Genomic DNA, 24,802 nt, shown 5'->3' with positions numbered 1-24,802 from the left:
TTTGAAGTCTTTAATGTGTTCAGAGGAAGGAAAAATGGTACTGAAAAAAGTGATGAGGAAGCAATTGTACTAATCCAAGTATAAACTAAGGAAGCTCAGGTCAAAGTGACAATTTTGAGAACTCTAGGGATTGTCTCAAAATATATGAAGAATGGTAAGTTAGAAAAGGTGAGAAACTCCTTTTTTTTTTTTACTCTTTATCACTACCCAAAAAGGCCAAATGAAAGAACATTTGATCCATATGATTACCCTTCTCTATAAAATGCTAGGGAAACAGACCTAAGATGGTAGATTGAAGATAGGGAGTAGCTGGACTTCTTCCCCAGGTCCCGCCAAATACTTTTAAATAATGACATGAATTTTAGAGCATCAGAACCCACAAAAAGCTGGAATGGAACAATTTTTGAGCTGAAGGACAACTTGGAAATTCTGCTGGAGAGTTCTGTTCCCTCAAGGTGGGTCTGGTGTATAATCTCAGTGCAGGCTGGGCCAGCACAGTTCAGGCTTAAGGAAACTAGGAAGAGGCAGTGCTCTCCAGACTGCTCAGCCCACAGAAGCCAAGGAAAACTCAGCAAGAAAGGTTTTGGCATCCTAGGAAATAAGAAGAGCCCCAGCTCAAAATGGGGCTTTGGCAGCCTTTGAAGCATCAGAGGCAATAGTAACAAGGTAGCAGCAGAGACCTCAGCACAAAAGCCATTGAAAAGCCTCTGGAGTTCTCAGCCCACAAGCATGGAGGTGAAGGAGGGAGCCAGTCAGCTGGTTAGAAGGAGATTGCAGGGGCACTGTGGCAGGACTCTGTTGCTTTGCCCACATTCAGATTGGGGTGGCAGTATTGGCTTCACAGTACAGGTTCCTAGAAGGATCTCTGAAAACAGCTGCACAAAACCCCTGAAGCATGGGACACTGCACCTTCCACCCTGGAAACAGAGTCCTGCTTTACTTAACAAAGAGTTAAAAGTCGAGTAATAGGCTCTTGGAAATGAGTAAACAACAGAAAAAGATTCTGATCATAATAAGTTAAAATGGCAATAAGGAAGATCAAAATACACACTTAGTAGTAATACCATTTTCTTGAAGACAAAGGATTTAGGATTTCAACCAAGAATAAACTACCCAGAAAGACTGAACATCATCTTTTATGGGAGGAGATGGATCTTCAAGGAAGTACCTACCAGACTTTCAATCATTTCTATTGAAAAGATCAGAACTAAATACAAAATTTGATATTCAATCACAGAATTCAAGAAGCACAAAAAGGTAAACAGGAAAGAAAAAATATATAATTTAAAAGTTAAATGTTTATATCCTCAGATAGAAAAATAACACCTGTAGCTCTTGAGAACTGTATCTTTTAATAGGGCAGTTAGAGAGAGCATACATAGACAAAGGGTATGGATATAAATTGGTGTAATGCTATTAAAGAAAAAGACATTAAAGGGTGGAAAAAGGATTATACTGGGAAAAAAAGAAGGGGAGATAAAATGGGATATATTTGATTATATGAAGAGAAACTACAGACCTATTATAGCAGAGCATTGTCTGAAGCTTAATCTCATCAGTTTTGATTCAAAGAGGGAATGACATTCACTCTGTTAGTCAGAACTTATTAGTTACAGAATCTTATTCTATAGGGAAGTAGAAGGAGAAAGGGGAAAGAAAAGGGAAGGCAGAAACACCAGGAAAAAGGGGTAAAAGAAGAAAGGAGGGGGTGGTGCAATGGTGGTAGAGGGGAAGGTGGGCTGAGGGTGGGGTTAGTCAGAAACAAAACAAGAGACAAGATGGGAAGAGAAAAAAAGTATATTGATGGGTGAAAATAGGATAGAGGGAAATATAGAGTTGGTAGTCATAACTGGGAATGTGAATGGGATGAACTCTTTCATAAAATGGAAGCAGAGCAGATTAAAAACCAGAGAATACTACAATATGTTGTTTACAAGAAAAACATTTGAAATAGACATACAGAGTACGGTTGGAGTAGAATTTATTATGCTTCAATTGAAGCAAAACAAGCAGGAGTAGCAATTCTGACATCAGATAAAGCAAAACCAAAAATAGGTATAATTAAGGGAGATCTGGAAGGAAACTATATCTTGTAAAAGGCTACCATAGACAACGAAATGGTATCAATATTAAACATATATGCACTAAATGGTATAGCATCCAAATTCTTAGAGAAGTTAAGCCAATTACTGGAAGAAATACACAGCAAAACTTCAACACTCCCCTCTCAGAATTAGATAAATCTAACCAAAAAAGAAACAGGAAAGAAACTAAGGAGGTTAAGAGAATCTTAGGAAACTTTGATATGATAGACCTCTGGAGAAAACTGAACAGGGATAGAAAGGAATGTATCTTCTTCTCAGTGACACATGGAATCTACACAGAAACTGACCATGTTTTGGGATATGAAAACCTCATAATCAAATACAGAAAAGGCAGAAATAGTAAATTCTTCCTTTTCAGACAACAACATAATAAAAATTACATTCAATAAAGGACCAGGGAAAGAAAGACTAAAAACCAACTGGAAATTAATCTAATTCTAAAGAACAAAGGATCAAATAACAAATGGAAACAATAATTTCATCCAAGAGAATGTACAATAATGAGAAAACATACAAAAATTAATGGGATGCAGTCAAAGTAGTTCTTAGGGGACATTTTATATCTAAATAGTTACATAAATAAAATGAGAAATAGGAGATCAATGAAAATACCAAATTAGAAATGCTGAAAATCAAAGGAGAGATTAATAAAACTGAACGTAGGAAAATAATGGAATTAATAAAATTAAGAGTTGGTTTTATGAAAAAAAAAAAAAAAAAAAAACACCAATAAAATAGATAAACCTTTGGCTAATTTGAAAAAGGAAAGAAAAGCAACTAAATTATTAGCATCAAAAATGAAAAGAGTGAAGTTATTAACAATGAAGAATTAAAGCAAAAATTAGGTATTGTTTTGTCCAAATGTATGCAGCAAATCTGACAAACTAATTTAAGTGGATGAATATTTACAAAAACATAAATTGCCAAGTTAACAAAAAAGGAAATTAATTACTTAAATAATCCCAATTTAGGGGAAAGAAAAAAAAGAAAAAAGAAAAAAAAAACCAAGCCATCAAAGAACTCCTTATTTCCAGGGCCAAATACATTTACTAGTGAATTCCACTAAGCATTTAAAGAACAATTAATTTCAATGTTATGTAAACTATTTGGAAAGATAGGTAAAGGAGTTCTATCAAATTCCTTCTATGACACAAAAATGGTGATGATATTTAAATCAAGAAGAGGCAAAACAGAGAAAGAAAATCATAGACCAATCTCTCTAATGAATATTGACACAAAAACTTTAAATAAAATATTAGTAAAGAGATTACAATTTATCAGAAGAATAATATACTACAACCAAGTGGCATTTATACCAGGAACGCAGAGCTGGTTCCATACAAGGAAAACTACTGGTATAATTGACCATATCAATAACAAAACTAGCATAAATTATAAGATAATTTCAATAGATTGAGAAAAACCTTGTGACAAAATAAAGCACCCATTCCTATTAAAAACACTAGAGAGCAAAGGGAATAAAGAAAGCTTTTCTTAAAATAATAACAAATATTTAAAAGGATTATTTGTAATGGGGAGAAGCCAGAAGCAATTCCAATAAGATCAGGAGCAAAACAAGGATATCCATTATCACTATTATTCAATATTATATTACAAATAGAAATGTTGGCTTTAGCAATAAGAAAAAACAAATTAAAGGAATTAGTGTAATACCACAGTTCTCTTTTATTGGCCTGACTCAGTTTCCTTAATTATCCTGACCCGGTCCTAATTCAGTTTCTCTAATAGTTCTCTTCAGTTTATAATTATCAACTCAAAGCTCAGTCCTGCAAAACCTCCCCTCAGTCTTTATCAGAATATTTGATAAGGATAAAAGGTCTTATGTTTTAGAATATCAGAATGCCTCTCCCTATCCCAAGATATCCGAATGTCAGATTCCATATTATCAAGATGCCTCTCCCCATCTCTGGGGTTCCTCACTCCATTAGGTCATCCCATCTCCAGAGGCTCACCTCCCTTGTCAGAGTCCTGTCCTGGTTTCAACACTCTGACTCTGCCCCTGCCTTGATCTACCCCCTGAGTCTGAGCCACATGTATATATGTCATTGAGAACTCACATTATTTGCTAGATTCTTGGAGATGATAGTCTCATTCAGCCCTGGGACCAAACCATGGATCCATTTGGTCCCAGTAAATCTCTCCCTTTTAAATAAATTATTAAATACTCTCTAATCTCTATCTTGCCTCAGTTTCTCCAGCATTACAAGAGTAGCAGTAGAAGAGGTATAATATCACTTTTTTACAGAAGATAAGATACTTAGAGAAACCTAGATAATCAACCAAAAAAATAACTCAAAGCAATCAACAGCTTTAGCAAAGTTGCAGGATATAAAACAAATCCATACAAATCATCAGTATTTCTATGGATTAACAAAGTCTAGCAGTAAGAGACAAAAAGAGAAATTCCATTTACAATAATTGTAGATAAAATAAAACATTTGGGCGTCTATGTGCCAAGACAACTCCAGAATCTATATGAATAAAATTACAAAACACTTTTTTTCACACAAAGTCAAATCTAAACAATTGGAAAAATAGTAGCTGCTCGTGGATGGATAGACCTAATATAATAAAAATGGAAATTCTGCCTAAATTTGTCTAATTGTTCAGTGACACACCAATCAAACTGTCAAAAAGTGTTATTTTATAGAGTTAGGAAAAAAAATAACAAAAAGTCAAGAATATCAAGAGAATTAATGAAACAAAATACAATGAAAATGTATTTTTTTTCTTGTGGGTTTTTTTTTCCCTTTTGTCATTGATTTTTCTCTCCCAACATAATTCATATGGAAACATGTAAAAAGTGAATGTATATGTATAACCAAAAACAAACAAACAACAAAATACAAACAAAACAAAAACAACAAGGAAATTAAAAGACTCCACCAATTATCTCCAGAAAGAAATGTCAAGATGAAAACTCCCATGAGTATTAGAGCATTATAGGAACAGTCAGGTCAAGGAGAAAATATTGCAAGCATTCGGAAAAAAAAAAAAAAAAACAATTCAAAAGCCACAGTCAGGATAACTCAAGGTTTAGCAGCTTCTACATTAAAGGCCCTGAGGGCTTGGAATGATATTCTTAGAGAGCAATGGAGGTAGGATTATAATCAAGAATCACTTACCCAGACAAACTGATTATAATCCTTCAAGAGAAAGGGTGGAAATTCAATGAAATTAGAGGACTTTTAAGCATTTGTGATGAAAAGACCAGAGCTGAATAGAAAATCTGATTTTCAAATACAGGACTCTGGAGAAGCATAAGAAAATAATCAGGAAAGGGAAATCATAAGGGACTTAATTAGGTTTATCTGCTTACTTGGGAAGACTATACTTGTAATTCATAAGAACTTCCTCATTAATATGGTAATTAGAAGAAGTATGTGTATGTATACATATATACAAAGAGGAGAGATGTGAGTTGAATATGAAGGGATAATAGCTAAAAATTAAGGAGTGAGAGAGAACAATGTACTGGGAGAAAAGGAAAGGGAGAGGTGGAAAGGTGTAAATTATCTGCCATAAAAGAGGTAAGAAAAAGATTTTACAGTGAAGGGAAAGATAAAGAGGGAATAAACCTTACTCTCAACAAAACTTGCTGCTCAAAGAGATTTTGGTTATAAAAATCTGGTATAAAAATCTATCTTATTCTGCAGAAAAGTAGGAGAGGAAGGTGATAAGAAAAGAGGGGAAGGTGATAGAAGATGGCATATTTAAGGAAGGGCTGGTCAGAAGCAAAACACTTTTCATAAAGGAGAGAGTGAAAGGAAAGCCAAAAGAGTAATTGGGAGGAGAGATATAGTTAACAATAGTAATTCTGAAAAGAAATTTTAACAAGTTTCTCTGATGATAGTCTCATTTTTCAAATGTATAGGGAACTGAGTCAAATTTATTTTAAAAACAAATACATTTCCCAATAATAAATCAAAACATATGATCTACACTCACAGGGCTATAAAAGCATGCATATTCTTTGATCTAACAATACCATTACTAGGCATTAAACTCAAAAGAGACAAAAAACAAATAAAAAAAGAACCTATTATGGATAACGATAATTAAACAGCTCTTTCCTCAGGGCAAAGAACTGGAATTTGAGGGGATTTTCATCAATTGGGAAATGGCATAATAAATTGTTGTATGGAATTTTGAAAGAATATTATTGTTCTATATGAAATGATGAGCAGAATGCAATGTGAAAAACAAAACAACAACAACAAAAAACCGTGGGAAGTCCTCCATGAAATCAAAGTGAGATATACTGTAATACACATTAATAGCAAAGTTATGGGATGATCAGCTGTGAATGATTTTGCTAATCTAAGACTACTCTGAAGAATTTAAGATGAAAAATGCTATTTATACCCAAGGAAAGAATTGATTGTATCTGAACAGACTGAAGCACACTTTGTTTTAAACTTTCTTTTTTTTCTTGAGGGCTTTTTTTGGGGAGGGGGAAAGGGAAGCTAGGGAAAGATTTGTTTTCTTTTCCAACATGATTTTTATGGAAATGTTCTACACAACCTCCCATGGGTCTTCTCAATAGGGAGGTATGGGGAGGAAGGGGAAGAAACTGGAACTCATCTGGAATTCAAAATTTTAAAAACAAATGTAACTGAGGAAAATAAAAATATTTTTAAAGAGAAGTGGTATAATTCAAGAATATTTTAAAGTTTACTTTTAAAAAACTATTTAACAATTGAGATAATATATTTCTGACAAAAAGGAGAGAAGATAAATTAAAAATGTAAATGAAAACATCAATATTGCAGTTGTGGAAAAAAATGGACTTAGAGAAACCATACACTTCTCATCATGTTTTTCAAAAAATGTTCCAAATCTACCTGTTAGTTGCTAAAAATTCAAACTTCCCAAAAAAAAAAAAAAATTCTAACTGTAATATCAACACATATCAATGGCCTACTGGATGAGGGTATTAAAAAGATACAAATAGACTTTTGAAAATTATACCAGTGTCACACAAATAACCGAAAGACAAAATCCCCCCTTCTGCTTATTTATTGATTACTTAAAAAAAAAGTAATTGATTAGGAAAGGTAAAATGTCACTTCAGAAGTTCTCTTCCTCCAACAAAGTTTCTTCAATACATATTCAAAAATTATATGAGATGATATAAAAGAAATAAACTTGTTTGAAAAGAAGGATGTCAAAAAATTATCAAGCAGAGCATAAAACAGAGAAATGACTAATGTATTGATGTAAATTAAACTACAGAGTTCAAGCTGAAAACTGCTAACCCTTCCAAATGGGATCTATAATTACACTAAAGAGTTTGGTCTAATAGTCCTCACAAGAAAAAGAACAAACAAGTTGATTAAGATTGTCCAGTCTATAAATTGCAGCTACAGGAAAAAGCTATAGAGTTCATCCACTAGTAGCCATATCTTGGCCAGAAACTACAAAGAGAATATAAGCTGAGCCCAGAATTGAATATGAGGAAGAGTGATGGCTTTTGTGAAACAGAAAAGCTATTTTAATAACCCTAAATTTTTCTATGAAACAAAAGGTCATTTTCTTACTATCATTCTTCTGGTGTATTGCTGTTAAGTCACACAATATTACAACCTGCAAAGAATTAAACTGAAGCTCACTCAAAGGGCAATGAAGAGGCACTGAATAGGATATTGGCTCTGAATAGTATACAACAAATTATAAACAAGGCAATATGAAGCAGTACAAAGGATGTCACCAAAGAAATATACATATGAAAAAGAAGACAAGTTGGTAAGTAAATGGGAAAGACAACTAATAGCTCATGTGTTTCAATAATGTTCTCATGCTGTCAAGAGAGGGAAATGAAAAGTCCCAATCACACTAAATGACCTAAAACTTCTAAGAGAAGATGAAGTCACCAAGTGGAGAAAGGAATGGAAGAGCTAGAATCGACACCAATGGAGATAGATCCACATTGATAACACTGTTGCCCTGAGTTCATGAGCACTGATTTCTATTCTCCCCTTTGAATTTGAAAAATGTTAGTTTGCCATGGCTAGATTAACATTAAGTCTGATTAGTCAATCAGTATAGTGAATTTTAGTGTTAGCATTTAAATCAGCATTCCATGAGGACAAATTTTAGAGTAATATTGATACACTTGGAAACCGCATTTTTAAAAATCTCACACTGTTTCCTTTTCCTGGCCATTATAATATAAAGCACAACAAACACTTTCCTTTCCTTTAAAATCTGGTTGCCTGGACAAAACAGAATTTTTTCATGTTACTATTTCTCAAAGATGAAGTTAGTTAATTAAACAGAATTCTACTTTATCAATTTAAATTCATATTGAGTGTATTTTAATATTTTAGCATATCCTACAGTATTTAGGTAAATTTAAAAGTAAATGATTAGAACATTTTGGAAGAGAAATTATATATTTTAAACTGATTTGAAATCTAATGAATACTTTGCCAGCAGATTAACTACTTTTAGAAACAATAACAAAATTTTAGGCAAGAATTTTTTTTTAAAATTATGAGCTTAAAAAAAAAAAAAAAGCAATGTCTCATCAAAATTTTTCATTTCCATTTTTTTTTTTTTTTTGCCTTTTTTTTTTGCTGAGACAATTGGGCTTAAGTGACTTTCCCAGAGTCACACAGCTAGGAAGTGTTAAGTGTCTGAGGTCACATTTGAACTCAGGTCCTCCTGACTTCAGGGCTGGTGCCCTATCCACTGCACCACCTAGCTGCCCCTAAAATTGTTCACTTTAAAGGTAAAAATTTACATGTGTTAGTTATGCTATTTCAGTAGTATTAAATAACATTATATATTTATTGTGTTTTTTTTTTTTAATTGAGACAGATAAAACTATTACCTGAAATGTTTTATAAAATGCTGTATTTAATGCTTTCAAAATGTCTTCATCAGGAATCCACTTCAGTTTTCCTCGGAGTCCATGTCCTGTTTTATAAGTTTTCAATGCAATTAAAACATGGAATGGATGTATACGAGCCTGTCAATAAGATAAAGACATTTAAAAATTATGAATGAAATGTTAAAAGTAAAAATAATTATTAAGAATTCCTCTTTAATTTTAAATCAGTCTTCTTTAGGTCAATTAAAGGCATTTGTATATTTATTCCAAATGAATTCCCTTTCCTCAGGGAACTTAACAAAGTGAGGGTGAGATGCAGTGTAGGAAAGAGTAGATGACTGAGAATATGATGTGTATAAAAATATAATACAATGCAGAATGAATAGGAGCTAGATGATGCAGTTAATAGGACACTGTTCCTAAAGTCAGGAAGACCTGGGTTCAAATGTGACTTTGGATTTTTTTGCCTGTTTATTTATCTGTAAAATGAATTGGAGAAGGAAGTGGAAAATCTCTTTGTCAAAGAAAATCTTAAAAGGAATTACAAAGAGCTGGACATGACTGAAAACAACTAAACAAAAAACAAAGTGGCAATGGAGATCCCAATAAGATATCATGAAAAATTTGAGTATCTACAAAATGCTAGGCCCTTGAGATTGATAAGTGCTAAATATGAAAAAAAGACAAAGTCTTTGCTTTCAAGAACCTATAATCTAACACAATAGTGATATGATTTATATCATATTGGATTCATCAAAGAACTGATTTTCAAAACTTTAACTAACTAAAATACTAAATTTTATAACTAGCAATCCAAGATCACTGGCAATAACACCTGAATAAGCATGAAGTTTAACAACCAGTTAATTCAAGAAATGGTTTGTATGGGGGGCAGCTAGGTGGCACAGTTGGTAGAGCACCAGCTTTGAATTTAGGAGGACCCAAGTTCAAATCTGGTCTCAGACATTTAACACTTCCTAGCTGTGTGACCCCGGGCAAGTCACTTAACCCCAGCCTCAGAAAAAAAAAAAAAAAAAAAAAAAGAAAAGAAATGGTTTGTACCTGTGAAAGGAGAAGAATCTTAAAACCTGAAAGTTGGAACAGACTTTAGTGGTCAATTTAGGTCAGACATCCTATACAACAAAGAAATCTCTATTGTAACATGCCTGTTGTCTAGTCTCGGCTTAAATACTTCAAAGGTGGAGTAATCTACCAACCCTTGGAATGGTGATTCTATGTTAGAGGGTCACAGTCAGTGGGTTAACTCTGGGTGAGGTATAAGACCCTTCAGCCCAGAGGGAACCTGCTAACAATGTCTGATTCAGCTCCCCATCTCCCCTAAGGGCTCTCGGTCTTCCTGAGAAGTCAGGGGGCAGTGACAACTTGTGTTGAGATTGAAGCAGAGTGGTACCAGATGGAAAGAGTGATACCAGGTGGCAAACAACATACAATAGCAAGTTGTTTATGTGGTCCCATGTGCACAGTGTTGTTTTTATTACATTATATAAAAGGGAAAGTCCCTGAAATAAATGGACCCCATTTTTCCACCATCCTTGGGAATCCCACCTCATCACTGTAATGTTCTGTTCTCTCTAAACTGTTATCATTCTCTGTGAGCAGGTTTTTTGGGGAGCTTCTGGAAGCAGCCCTAGTTTCAGTTCAGTTTCAATAATCACCTCAAATGCAACCAGGAGTAAAAGTCCAAATCCTTATTGTGTCCTTCAAAATCCTGAATCTTTTCCTGGGCCTAGTTAGCTTTCTTAGAGGCCTATCTCTCTCCTTGGTTCCCGAGCCAGCACAAGGGTGGAAGTTGGAATCATTCTTGACTCCTCCTCCCTGAGAGTGGGCTTGTGAATCTCCTGGAAGTCAATCCTAGTTGTGAATCTCCTGGATTCACAGGATCTCATGGAGCAGGTTTTTCCTTTCCTCCTTATATACGCTCTCTAAAGGTATGAAGTCTTATGTATGAACGAATGAGTGAACACCTTTAAAGGTATGAACTAAGTACATTACCTTGTCTCAAGTTCTGGCCCATAACATCTTCTTGTAGGATCAGATCAATCATACTGAACCATGTTAAATTACATAATTATTGTCTCTATCATTCCAGTGACTTAGCAACTTGTAAGAATCCTAACACATCACTTCTCCACTGGGAAGGTATATTTAATCACCTCAGTGTGGGGGCTCTAGAAAGCAAGGTATGTTTTGTCACCCCAACTTGGGGGCTCTAGAAAGCAAGCTGCAACAATTCTACTTTTGAATAGCTACAACTGTTAGGCAGTTTTTCCTGACATCAAACTTAAAATGACTTCTACAATTTCTACCTATTGTTCCTGGTTCTGTATTCTAGGTCAAACAGAACAAATCTAAGCCCTCTTTCATAAGATAGTTCTTCAAATACCTGAAGACAGCTGTCATGTCCTTCCTGGGTCATCTCTTCTCCAGACTAAATTAATCTAGTCCTTTCAATATGCTCAAATTTTCGTGACATGAATTCATTCACCATTCTATTCTTGTAGCCCTATTCTGGAGTCTCCAGTTAATACTGTCCTTAAAAGGTGGTGCCCAAAACTGAACAAAAATATCCATCAAAAGTACAATACAGTGAGACTACGAGCTCCCTATTCCTGAAAACTGATAATGTAGTGTTAAGATTAAATTAAGGGTTTTTTGTCTGCCATTTCAAACTACACTCATTAATCTTAAAGTCTGCTAAACTTTTAAATATTTTTTTTAAAACAACCGCTATCTACCTATATCTCTAGCTTGTACTGATATAGATTTTACATATGGACATATGAATTTACCTTTTTCACTATTGTACTTAATTTATTAGGTTCTGTATAATGTAATAACCTGTAAATCATGTAAATAGTCTTAATAGTCTTAACAGACTATTTTCAATCCTGACTTTGTCATCCACAATGATAGCTATTTCTCTCCTCTGTGTCATCTGCAACTGATGAGCACATCATCTATGCTTTTACCAAGTCCCTGATATCAATGTTAATAGCACAGATCCAAACATTCTTTTTCCCTCTCTGGTGACAAGCTGCTAGAAAAAGTAAGAGAGCATCTACATTCAATGTGTCTGTGTGTATAATAAGAATAACAATGATAACATTTAAACAGCACCTACTATTTGCCAGACATTGTGCTAAATACTTTACAGACTATCTCTTTTGATCATCATAACAATCTTGGAAAATAGGTACAATTATCCCCATTTTACAATTGAAGAAATCCTCATTTTCAGTTTTCAAACAGCTTTTAAGTGATCTTCCAAAGATCACACAACTAGTAAGTATATGAGGTTGGATTTGAACTAGAATCTTACTACTCCAGGCCCAGCACACTATTCAGTATGCCATTTGGTAGCATGATACAATGTACAGAAAGCTTGCCTCAAGTCACAAGGGTGTGGGTTCAAGTCCCATCTAGGACACATACTGACCGCAAGCCTTGGGGAATCATGGCTAGTGGCATCAAGCTTGAATGAAAACAGAAATCCTTAATCCATACATAAGGATCCCTATGGGTCACATATTGATCTAGTTTTTAAAATGTAATGTTATCTATATTCTATTTTATTTTCTTAGATATTTTTCAATTACATTTTAATTTGGTTTAGGTCAGACTCTAGAGTGTGTGGGCCATGTGTCAACATCTTTGCTCTGGGCAGTGCTCTAAGAATCTAAGCTGTGAGAAGGAGTGGACCTCTATAGGAGGAGGGAGTTTCCACATTGGGACTTACCTACAGAAATGAAAGCGTGTGTCTACCCTTAAATGGACACAGAACTATAGAGTAAAGAAATATCAGAAAGGATGACCTGGTTTATGAACACTTAGAATCACAGAATAAGACACAAATGTTCTACCCTTTTTATGATCATTCAAAAAGAGTTCCATTTTAATACTTCTTACCTTCTTTAAAAGTTTATCATTACATAGTCTTTCACATACTGAAGAAACTTCTGAACTTCCTGGCTCAAGTACTGAATTGGCTGTCATCTTCCCCAGATTCCTAAGCAATGCAGTTAGAGGCATCTCCTCTAACAAGGCTTTCCACACCTGTTACATTTATATAGACATAAAGAAATGAGAGAAAAGCATCCATCCAGTTATACCTACACTGACAATAGCATTAATGTTAATAATGCAAATGGTTGTTTAAATTTATTTAAAAAAAGAATAAATTACTCTAAGAAACTGATTTACTTACCTCTTTAGATTTTAGATGATTAGTCAGAAGATGTTCCCTAACTAATTTATGCTCTTCTATTAAATGAATCACTTCTAATTCATCTTTTGTATGTTTCACTCTCTCCACAGCTTCCAGATATTTCAGTAATTTTTCTGTCTCTGGGGAAAGTGCCTTATCTTTATATGCTTCCTGTACCTCTTTCCAACCCTTTGTAACATACTTGGTCACAACAGCAAGTCCTTTTAAGAAAATGAGACAATTATAGATAGCATGTGAATCCAAGGCTTACATAGGAAAATGAAAGCTTATACAGTTTAATGACAGACTCCCAAGAAGGTGACACCCTGATTTTGCACACAAAAATAATTTATACAATTAAATATAAACTAATTCAAATATTTAGGGGCTTAAAATCAATTTAAGAAATTATTTTCCCTCCACTCTGCCTATCTTAAATAGTCCTATTATAGAAGTTTGGCATAAAAAGAAACAAGAATCTAATGCAATGTACTGAATGGAGAAACTGAGGGATGACATAGTCTCACTTGTGCCTAAGAAAGATCAATTTGTCACAGCTGAGTGGAGGACTGAGATGAAGAGAGATTTGAAGCAAGAGACCCAACAACTATCAGTGGGCTAGGTGGGAGGTGATAGGGGCATTCACCTGGGTGAAGAGAGGGAGGGTCACAGAAAAAATCTTAGGAAGATGGAATTGTCAAAACTTTGCCTCAGATTGAATATCTGGAGGGGGAGGCAGTATGACTAGAGCTAAGAAACTGAATATACCCCAAGTCTAGGTGACTTGGAATTTGGTGATATCTTTCACAAAAATTGGGAAGTTAGAGAGTCAGGTCTGGTAAAGAAAGATAAAGGATTGAGTTCTAACAATACTTCAACTGCTTTATCACCCATCTGCCACTTTTAGCTTCTGAATCAATATTCTTGCTTTCTTTTCCATTTATTTATAACTGAGTTTCAGATTCTCTACCTCCCATCTCTCCCATCCACTGAGAAAGCAAAAAACACATCAATATGTGAAATCATGCAAAATGCATTTTCATATTAGTCATATAAAACAAAGCAAAAAAAGCAAGTTATACTTTAATTTGTATATAGAAATCATCAGTTCTCTCTCTGGAGGTGGATAGCATTTTTTTTTTTTTTTTTATCATGAGTGCTTTAGTATTGAATTGGATCTTTATATTGATTAGAGTGGCCAAGATTTTCAAATTGAGTCATAATTAAAGCATTGCTGTTACTGTGCACAATCATCTAATTCCTCTTACTTCACTTTGCATCAATTGATACAGGTCTTGATATGTTTTTTCCTAAAAACACCTCTCATTTTCCATAGCACAATAGAACACCATCATCTATTTCCCAATTAATGAGCACATTCTCAATCTCTAATACTTCACAGTATTAAGAGTTGCTATTAATATTTTAAGTGTATATATGTATACATATAATATTTATGTCTTTTTTAATTTCTTTGGAGTACAACCTAGTAATGATATATTGCTGGATCAAAGGGTATGCACAATTTAGGCAATTTCAGATCATTCTCCAGAATAGATGGACCAGTTCACTACTCTACCAACAATTCATTAATGGACTTATTTTCCTTCATGCATTTCTCATTTCCAATAGGCGTTAGCTGGTACACCTGAGTTTTTTACTTTGTCTTTCTCTAATTAATAGTAATTTTGAGCATATATGAATATGGTGGCTTTGATTTTTTTGCTTTTATTTTTCACTTTTGATCAGATTTTTCTTAGGCAGCATAACGAATATGAAAAAATATTAGAATTACACGTTTAATCTATATAAGATTGCTTGGAAAGGGGGAAGGCGGGGAAGAGGGAGAAAAATTTGGAACACGAGATTTTCAAAGGTGAATATTGAAAAGTTATCTTTTCATGTATCTGGAAAAATAAAATACTAAAAAAAACTACACAAAAAAAGAAACGAAGCATTGATAAGACAACTTGCTCCAAAAATTGCTATTCATTGCTTATACCTTTTAACACAATTTAATTTCCCTGCTAATAAAGCTCATTTAATTTGACCTATTACTGTTTTTATTACATAGTACTCTATTTTTTCCAATTACATGTAAAGATAATTTTAAGGTATTTTTTTGAAATACAAGTTTTCTCTTCTTCTCACCTCCTCCCAAAGATGGTAAGCAATTTGATGTTATACATGTGCATAAAACATAAAACACATAAATACATAAAACCTATTTCCATATTAGTCAGAGAAGAAACAGACCAAAAGAAATACATACACACAAAGTGAAAATAGTATGTTTTGATCTCCTTTCAGACTCCCATCAGTTCTTTCTCTGAATATGGCAAGAATTTTCCATCTTGGTTTGTATCACTATATTGCTGAGAAGAGCTGACATTCATGGTTAGTTGTTGCATTGTACTATGTATGATATTCTCCTGGTTTTGCTCACTTCACTTTGTATCTTTCCATGTTTTTCTTAAATCTACTTGTCATTTCTTATAACACAATAGTATTCCATTGCATTAATATACTTGTTCAGCCGTTCCCTAAGTGATGAGCATCCCTTCAAATTTCCAATTTTTTGCTACCACAGAAAGAGGGGCTATGTTTTTGTTCATCTAGGTCCTTCCCATCCCCAACCCCACCTCCTGTTAGGATTACAAGGTGCTAACTCAGGCTGTCTAAACAATTCTCTAGCTCAGAATTCACACCTTTAGTTCAAACCTTTAAGGGAGTTTTCATTTTGAAAGGAATAAAGAAGCAAGTTCATTGGTTGAAGGAGTTCCCACAAGCCCCTGCAGTACCCACAAGCCCATTCTCTGGGAGGATAAAAAGAGGCAACATTGAGTCTGAAGAACAGTCTGGATTGAGTCAAAGAGATGTCCTGTGGATTTGCAAATTCAGCAATCCCACACTTTTGGAGGGGAAGGCTCCAGAAACCTCCCAAGAAACTTGCTCACAGAGGAAAGGATTCACAGAGAAACCTCCTCCCAGAGAAGGATTACAATTGAGAGACATCAGAACATTACAACCTCCCTTTTTTTAATGATCATTGGGATACAAAACTAGTGGTGGTATTGCTGAATCAAAGAGTATGCACAATTTGGTCGCCCTTTAATTATAACCCCAAATTGCTCTTCAAATGGTTGGATCAGTTCCCAATTCTACCAATGGTACATTAATGTTCTAATCTTCCCATATCCTCTCCCTCATTTGTCATTTTCCTTTTTCATCATGTTAACTAATGCAACAGGTGTGAGGAAGTATGTCAGAGTTGTCAATTTGGATTTCTCTAGTTAATGCTGATTTGGAGCCATTTTTTCTTTTGACTTTAGATATTTCAACATCTTAAAACTGCCTGTTCATATCCTTTGACCACTTGCCAATTTGAGAATGGCTTACATTCTTATCAACTCAAGTTGATTCTCCATATATTTGAGAAATGAAGCTTTTTTTTTTTTTTAATCAATCACTTATAAAAATGGTTTCCCAAGAATGTTCCAAATCACTATTGAGCAGAGAAATGCAAATTAAGACAACTCTGAGATACCACTATACACCTGTCAGGTTGGCTAAGAAACACGAAAAAATAACGGTGAATGCTGGAGGGGATGTGGGAAAACTGGGACACTGATGCATTGTTGGCAGAGTTGTGAATGAATCCAACCATTCTGGAGAGCAATCTGGAATTATGCCCCAAAATTCTTCAAACTGTGCATACTCTTTGATCCAGCAGTGCTACTACTGGCTTATATCCCAAGGAAATACTAAAAAAGGGAAAGGGACCTGTCATATGCCAAAATGTTTTGTGGCAGCTCTTTTTGTAGTGGCTAGAAATTGGAAAATGAATGGATGTCCATCAATTGGAGAATGGTTGGGTAAATTGTGATATATATATGTTATGGAATATTGTTCTGTAAGAAATGCCAGCAGCATGAATACAGAAAGGCTTGGAGAGATTTACATGAACTGATGCTGAGTGAAATGAGCAGAACCAGGAGATCATTATACACTTCAATGATACTGTATGAAGATATATTCTGATTGAAGTGGATATCTTCAACAAAGAAAAGATCCAATTCAGTTCCAATTGATCAATGAGGAACAGAAGCAGCTATACCCAGAGAAGGAATACTGGAAAATGAGTATAAACTGTTTGCATTTTTGTTTTTCTTCCCAGGTTATTTTTACCTTCTGAATCCAACTCTTCCTGTGCAACAAGAGACCTATTCAGTTCTGCACACATATATTGTAAACTAGGATATACTATAATATATTTAATATGTATAAGACTGCTTGCTATCTAGGGGAGGGGGTGAAGGGAGGGACAGGAAAAATAAGAACAGAAGTAATAATATTGTAAAAAAAATTACCCATGCATATGTAGTTAAAAAAAGTTATTATAAAATTAAAAAAAATTGTTTCCCAATTTTCTGCTTTTCTTATCTGTTGCAAAATCTTAAATATAACCCAAATTACTCATTGTACAATTTGTAGGTGATTTCTCTACTCACATATAGTTCTTTCCTTATCCATAGATCTGACAGGGACACTATTCCTTGCTCTCCTAAATGTTATGTTATGCTATTATTCTTTGTGTGTAATTCATGTGCCTATTTCTCCCTTAACTTGGTATACAGTATATGAAGAAACTATACCAAGTTTCTCTTTTCATTTTTCACTTTTTCCAGCATTTTTGTCAAATAGCGAGTTCTTATCCCAGAAGCTGGGGTCTTTGGGCTTATCAAATAATAATTTATTACAGTAATTTACTACTTACTGTGTCTTATGTGCTTAATCTACTCCACTGATCCACTACCCATTAGGCAGTACTAGATAATTTTAAGGATTACTATATTTTTATGAGATCTTTATCGCCTTGTTTTATGTTAAAAAAAAAAAAAAGTAATTTCACTGACATTCTTGACCTTTTGGATAGTGTGACTGGTATGGCATGGAAAAAACAAAGCAGAAAAGCCTTTTTTTATTATATTAATTTGGCCTACCCATGAGCAAGCGATATTTTTCCAATTTTCAGATTTGACTTTATTAGTATGAAAAGTGTTTTGTAATTGTACAAATAGTTCCTGGGTTTGTCTTGGGAAGACTGGCTACCAAGTATTTTATACTGTTTATAGTTCCTTTAAATTATATTTCTCTGTTAAGCTTTGTTGGTAATATATAGAAATTCTAATGATTTATGTGAGTTTATTTTTCAACTCTGCTAAAATTGTTAATTATTTCATTCAAGTTTTTTTGGTTGATCTTTGAAAGTGTATGATTGTATTTGTAAACAGTAATAGTTCTATTTCCTGTCTTCTATTTTCTTCAAATTTTTTCTTCTTATAGCTATAGCTAACATTTTTTGTACAAATTTTTTTTCACTACTTTTAAACTGATTCCTGTTATCTCATGGAATCATTGATTTCCATTTGTCAATTTTTAAAGAGTTGGTTCTTTCAGTTAGCTTTTGTTCTTCCTTTTCCACTTGGTCAGTTCTATTTTTTTTTTTTTTAAAGGAGTTGCCTTTAACAAATTTCTGTACATTTTTCTATTTTTTAGTGCTTCCTTTTATTAAGCTTATTCAGGATTCTCTTACATCATTACTCTCATTTCTTTTCCCAATTTTTCTTCTTAAAAATCATTTTTGAATTCTTCTAGGTCTTTTGGGGCCTGAAATCAAATCACATTTTTTGAGGCTTTGTATACAGACATTTTTGTCATCCTCTTCTAAGTTTGTGCTTTGATCTTCCGCTTACAAGAATTTTCTGTGGTCTGGTTCATTTTTACTCAACTTTTCCATTACTCTTAAAGTTGAACTCTACTGCTCATGTGCCCAATGCTGCACCATGCCTATATCTATTTGTGTGTGGGAGTGAGGGAAATGATCATTATGATGTTCCAGAACCTGTGAATGTGTCTGCTTACCTGCGGTTGCACCAGAGCCACGAGTTCTCAGTCACTAAATTGTGCTGGAGTTCAGTCCCACTGTTTTGCTAAGGCAAGTTCTGCTGCGGGCTTATCAGGACAATTCCTGCCCTAGACTGCACTCACCCTTTTGAGACAGCCCTTTCCTCCCAAACTTCCAAGTTGTTTCGGACTGAAAAATTGTTTTACTCAATCTTTTTGTTGGTTCTGCCATTCCAAATTACCTTTGGAACACTGTTTACAATTGCAGGGAAATGAATTTGGGAGAGTTCATTTTTCTGCTTATTTCACTATCTTGATCTCAGTGGGTTTCTTGTAAACAATATATTGTTAGATTCTGATTCCATTCTGCAATGCTTCTATTTTGTTAGTTCATACTATTAAAAAATATCTTTACTAACTGATATTTCCTCCCCATTCTATTTTCCCCCCTCTCTAAATCAGTTTTGGTTGTGAGCAACTGCCTCCTCTAATCCACCCTTTCTTTTATCATTTCCCAATAGTTTATTCCTTGCTACTCATCTCCCTACTGGGTAATAATGATTTCTAAACTCAATTAGGTATGTATTGATTCAATTCTGCTGTGAATGAGGCTTAAGCATTGCCACTACACTCCCACCCCAATTTTCCCTCACTCTAGACGTTCTTCCCTTGCACTTCTACATGAAATTTTCTCATTCTACATGTTTCCCCTTCTTCCAGTGGATCCCTCTTTCTCAACTCTACTTTTTTTTTTTCCTTTTTTTGAGAAAGGAAACATTCCAACATAAAGAACTCACACTCAGCCCAATAATTATTATTCTCCTAGTTCAATTTTCCAGGTCAGCTGCTCTTCCAATGAGTTATTTCACTCCTTCTTCTATTTTCTTTCCTTTGATTTAGTTTTTATTGTTCTTTGGTGCCTCACTGAGCTATTAACTTCTACTTGTCTAATTCTAATTTTCAAATAATCATTTTCTTCAGTGAGTTTTTGTATGTCTTTTTCCATGAGACCAATTCCTATTTTTTTAAGGAGTTCTTTTCTTAAGGAAATTTTTGTACTTTTTTTTCTCATTCAGCATATTCTACTTTTAAGAGTTACTTTCTTCAGAGAATGTTTATGCCTCTATTACTATTAGGACAATTGTTTTAAAGGTATTTTTTCAGTATTTTTTGTGCCTCTTTTTCAAACTGTTACTTTTCTTTTTATACTTTTTTCTGCATCACATCTTTTCCCAATTTTTTCTTTACCACTCCTCTCTAACTCTTTTTACTGTGCCAAGCTTCAGTCTTTTTCATGGGCTATTTTCAGTCAGTGAAGGGAGGGTGTCTAAGTTTTTGATGTTTCCAAGTTGGTATTATCTTAGGAGAAATGTGGTCATTGGTCTCCTTGCTGGCACTCTGACCTTTACCCAGGAAGACCCTCTGCTCCCTTGCAGCTTCAAGTACTAACGCTCTGCTTTACTTTGGAAGTGTGTCCAGTTCTGCTTTCCTGAATCTGCAGTTGTGACCATTTGTCTTCAAGTGTGATCAGGGTACCCACTCCCTTATTATCTCAAAAGCAACCCTCTTTGCCTTGAAAGTGCACCCCAGAACTACTTATGGGCAATAGAATTGCCAATCAGTGCTAAGAACACAATATCAGCAAAGTTCCCCCGTAATCTCTCTCTGATTAGTTGACCTTCTTACTGTCTCACAGATAATGATCCTGCTGTTACAGTTGCCTTCAAGAACCACTGTCAGTACTCCTACCATGCTCTGGGTCTGTACTCACCTACAGATCTCTCCTGTGGGTCTCCTAAGTTGCCTCAGGTTGGATAAATGTCTCCCTCTGACCTTTTGAAAGTTCTGTGACTCCAAGATTTGATTTGAGGTATTGGTACCTCTAACTTGCCATGTTGGCTCTACCCTTTTCTCATATTTCTATTTTCTAGCAGATAAAAATTACTATATGAATCAATTTCATTTTTTTTTGTCAAGACAGTTTTATATTTACTGAATGATAATAATTAAGTTTGTATATCAACTTTTGCAATTTCTTCTCTTTCCCCCAATCCCCTATTACAGATTGGAGCACTAGTAGCAGTAGCTGACCAAGATTCAAGAAATATGGCTTCTAGCCCCCATTTTATCTTCCCTACAAGGACTGCACATCAGTTTCTATAATGTTATCATTTCTATGCAGATGGCTTAGTGATCTACAAATATAGGCCTTATCTCTCTCCTGATCACCAACTTCCCATTGGACATTTCAAACTGGATGTCCCAGAGTTATGTCCAGAAGAAATTTCTTCCCCAAACCATCCCCTCTACCAAACTGTCCTATTTCTGTAAAGAAAACCACTATTTTTCCAATTTCCCAGCTTCAGTCTCAGTATTGTCCTTGATTCCTCACTTTCCCTCATCAAATTCAGCAAATCCAGTTACAAATTTCTATCATCTACTTATATACATCCCCTTTCTTTCTAAATTTACAACCATTACCTTATTTCAGGAACACATCACCTTGTGCTCACTAGACTAATGCAAGAGCTTCCTATGTCAAGTTACTTTCTATTTCAAATTTATCCTTCATGTAATGGCAAAATGATTTTCCTAAAGTGAGGATTTGATCATGTCACTGCCATATTCACAGCAAGTTTGACAAATGTAAAGATTTAAGCTTTTTGGGTAAGAATTTACTATATAACAAAAGTTGTTGGGAAAACTGGAAAGCAAGCACAGACCAATGGCTTACTCCATTTACCAAGATAAGGCCAAAAGGATACATGACTTAGATGTTACAGGAGATATCATACATAAAATAGAAGACCTATCAAACTTATGGTCAGAAGAAATTATGAAAAAAAAAAAAGAGTATAGTGAGATATAAAATGGTTAATTCTGACCACATTTAAAAGATTCTATATGAATAAAATCAATTTATCTAAGATTAAAAGGAAAGTAGAAAACTGGGGGTGGAATGGTCTTATATTTCAAATATAGAGAGAGAACTTTGTAAGAATATGAGTCATTTTCTAACTGATAAAAGATCAATGGATATATACACAAGCAAGTTTTTGGAGGAAGAAATCAAAACAATGTGCAGTCATATAAAAAATGCTCTAAATAATTATTAGAAAAATGGTCACTAAAACAATTTTGAGATATCTCACATGTATCAAACAGGCTAAAAGGATAGAAAGGGGAAAATGACAAATATTGGAGAGGATGTGGAAAAACTGGGACACTAATGTTGGTGATACTGTGAATTGATTGAACCCTTTTGTAGAGCAATCTTGATTTATACCCAAAGAAATTATAAAAATGCGTATAACTTTTAACCCAGTAAAACTACTATTAAGTTCATTTCCCAAGGTGATCAGGGAAAAAAGGAAAAGAACTTATATATTTTAAAATATTTAGAGCAGCTTTCTCTGTGATAGCAAAGAGCTAGAAATGGAAGTGATTCCCCTTAACTGGGAAATGAATGAACAAGTTGTAGTATAAAATTATGATGGAATACTATTGTGCTGTTAAGAAATGATAAGCAGATTGATTTTGGAAAAATATGGAAAGACAGCATGAAATAGTGAAGAATGAGGTGAACCAAGAAAACATTATATATAGCAACAGCAAATTATTTTTTGAAGAATAATTAAACAATTAAGCTATTCTGGATATTAAAAATATTCAACTCAATTATAAAGGACATATGAAGGACAAGACTATCTAACTCTAGAAAAATTAGTGATAAACAGAAGTATGCATAGTATGGTTTTACACATAAACAGACATACAGCTATCCCATATATGGTAGCCTTCTTTAGTGTGAGGGGAAAGGAGACAGTTTAGAATAAAATGTAACAATGACATTTTAAATAAGAAATAAACAAAAGAAATAAATAGGATTTTAAGGGGAAAGATAGGATTGGGAAAAGAGAAGCAGCACTTTAGATTTAGGAAAGAGCCAGAGTGAAGGTATAGAGGCAGAAAAGTGATGGATCTTTATGGTGAATAATGATTAGTCATGTTTCAGTATGTAGAAGGTGAAATAAAAGATTACTGTACTGTGGAAATCTTTGATGCCAGGCATAGGAGCTAGAACTGTACTTAGAAAATAGCAAGCCATTTGAGATTTTAAAATATTTACTATACAACCAAATCTATTCCAAAATGTGAAAAATGGACTGGAAAGGAGTGAACAGATATAGAATGGGAAGAACCAAATCACAGAATCTCAGGATTAGAAGGTATCTAGTCCATTTACTTAGAGAAAAATCCTCCTCTATTATATTATTGATAAATATTTATCTAGTTTTTATTTGGTAACCTCCAATGACCCCAATCCTTTGGCAGTTCCATCTCATTTGTTAGAAAGCTTTTCCTGAAAATGAGCCTAAATCTGCCTCTTTTAAATCTCTAGCCATAGTTTTCTTCTTCAAAGTCAAATACAAATAAATAAATTCCTTCTTGGGGTGGGGGGAGAAAGGGAATAGGAGGCACAGCATCTAGACCTGAGCTCTTTGATTCTCTCTCTCTTTTTTTTAATCCTTTGATTCATAAAGATGATTTTTTTGGGGGGGGGGTTATATAACCACTGTCATCAACTCATATTAAGCTGTCATGTCAGGTTACTTTTGTAACCTGACTTTATGTTCAAACCAATACATTATCTTAATAGAGGGCTAAGAATAAATCTCTGAGGTATAGACCTTGGAGAAAGACCTCTTTCCAAGTTGACATTTAGGTTTGGTTAGTCCAACAGTATTGAATTTATCTAAGTAAATGAGATAACACATATAAAGTGCTTTGTAAGTCTTAAAAAGCTATATAATAGTATCATATTATTATTAACCATACCTATACTACATATCGCCATCTTTTCCACAAGAATAGAATAAAGACTATCACGTTGCATAGGTAAACTACTGAATGGCAGCAGGGTATAGTGGAAAGAGTATTGGATATGTAGTCAGAGAGCCTGGGTTTGAATTCTGGTTCAGGAATTTATTATTTCTCTGGCCCTCATCTTCATCTGTAAAAACAAAGGGGATAAATAAAATGATCTTTAAGGTTTCTTCAATGTTTAAATCTATAATTCTCTTAAAAAACATTTCTACCACCTTCCATTATAGTGATCCTGTCAAAAAGGAAATTGAGTGAGTTTAACATTACCTGTTTCTTCATGAAATGATCCATTGTGATCACTATTTCCTTTCTTATATGTTCACTAAGTCTTTAATAATATATTATGTAATTTTGCAAGGATCAAAGTCAAATCCATTCAATAGCTAAAAGTTTGCCAACTATCTATTCTGCCCTTTCGTAAAAATGCAATTATATGCCTTGTTTCCATCCTCTAGTATCACTCTTGTATTCCATGACCTTTCAAAGATGACTAACAGCAGTAATATTCTTCAGTACTTTCAATATGCTGGAATTCTGATTTTTGGGCCTTGTGATTTCAACCACTCAACAAGGGGGAAGGAGGTAAGGGAGATCTAAGTGCTCTCTTGCTTTTTTCCATTTATCTTCAAAGTGTAGTATAATAGTTAATAAGAATTGGCCTAGAAGCCAACAAGAACTAGGTCTAAGTTTCATCTACTATATACACAGTTTATGTGACTCATCAAATCACTTACTTCTTAGTGTTCTAGACAATATGTATGACTGTAAAGTGCAAAGAAGTTGCTTTCCTGTACTGCTAGAAGTAGTTACATCATCTAGGAT

At 34.2% G+C, this 24,802-nt stretch overlaps 1 protein-coding gene across 3 annotated transcripts in view; it reads right to left on the bottom strand.

Annotated features, from left to right (window-relative positions):
- RO60 (Ro60, Y RNA binding protein) overlaps positions 1-24,802 on the bottom strand; it is a 46,967-nt gene that overhangs the window by 14,003 nt on the left and 8,162 nt on the right. For 2 of the 3 annotated variants that reach the window (XM_074308629.1, XM_074308631.1), the window contains 3 exons: positions 13,187-13,407; positions 12,889-13,035; positions 8,962-9,099 (listed from right to left, as the gene is read on the bottom strand). In XM_074308629.1, the coding sequence (XP_074164730.1) occupies positions 8,962-9,099; positions 12,889-13,035; positions 13,187-13,407 (506 nt within the window). Of the gene's footprint in view, positions 1-8,961; positions 9,100-12,888; positions 13,036-13,186; positions 13,408-23,932; positions 24,108-24,802 lie in introns of all 3 variants that reach the window. The other variant, XM_074308630.1, reaches the window with a different exon arrangement.

This window comes from Sminthopsis crassicaudata, chromosome 4 (genome assembly GCF_048593235.1).
Source record: "Sminthopsis crassicaudata isolate SCR6 chromosome 4, ASM4859323v1, whole genome shotgun sequence".
Lineage (NCBI taxonomy): Eukaryota > Metazoa > Chordata > Mammalia > Dasyuromorphia > Dasyuridae > Sminthopsis > Sminthopsis crassicaudata.
The sequence above is the reverse complement of the archived record's forward strand: the minus strand, read 5'-3'. Positions and strand labels throughout refer to the sequence as shown.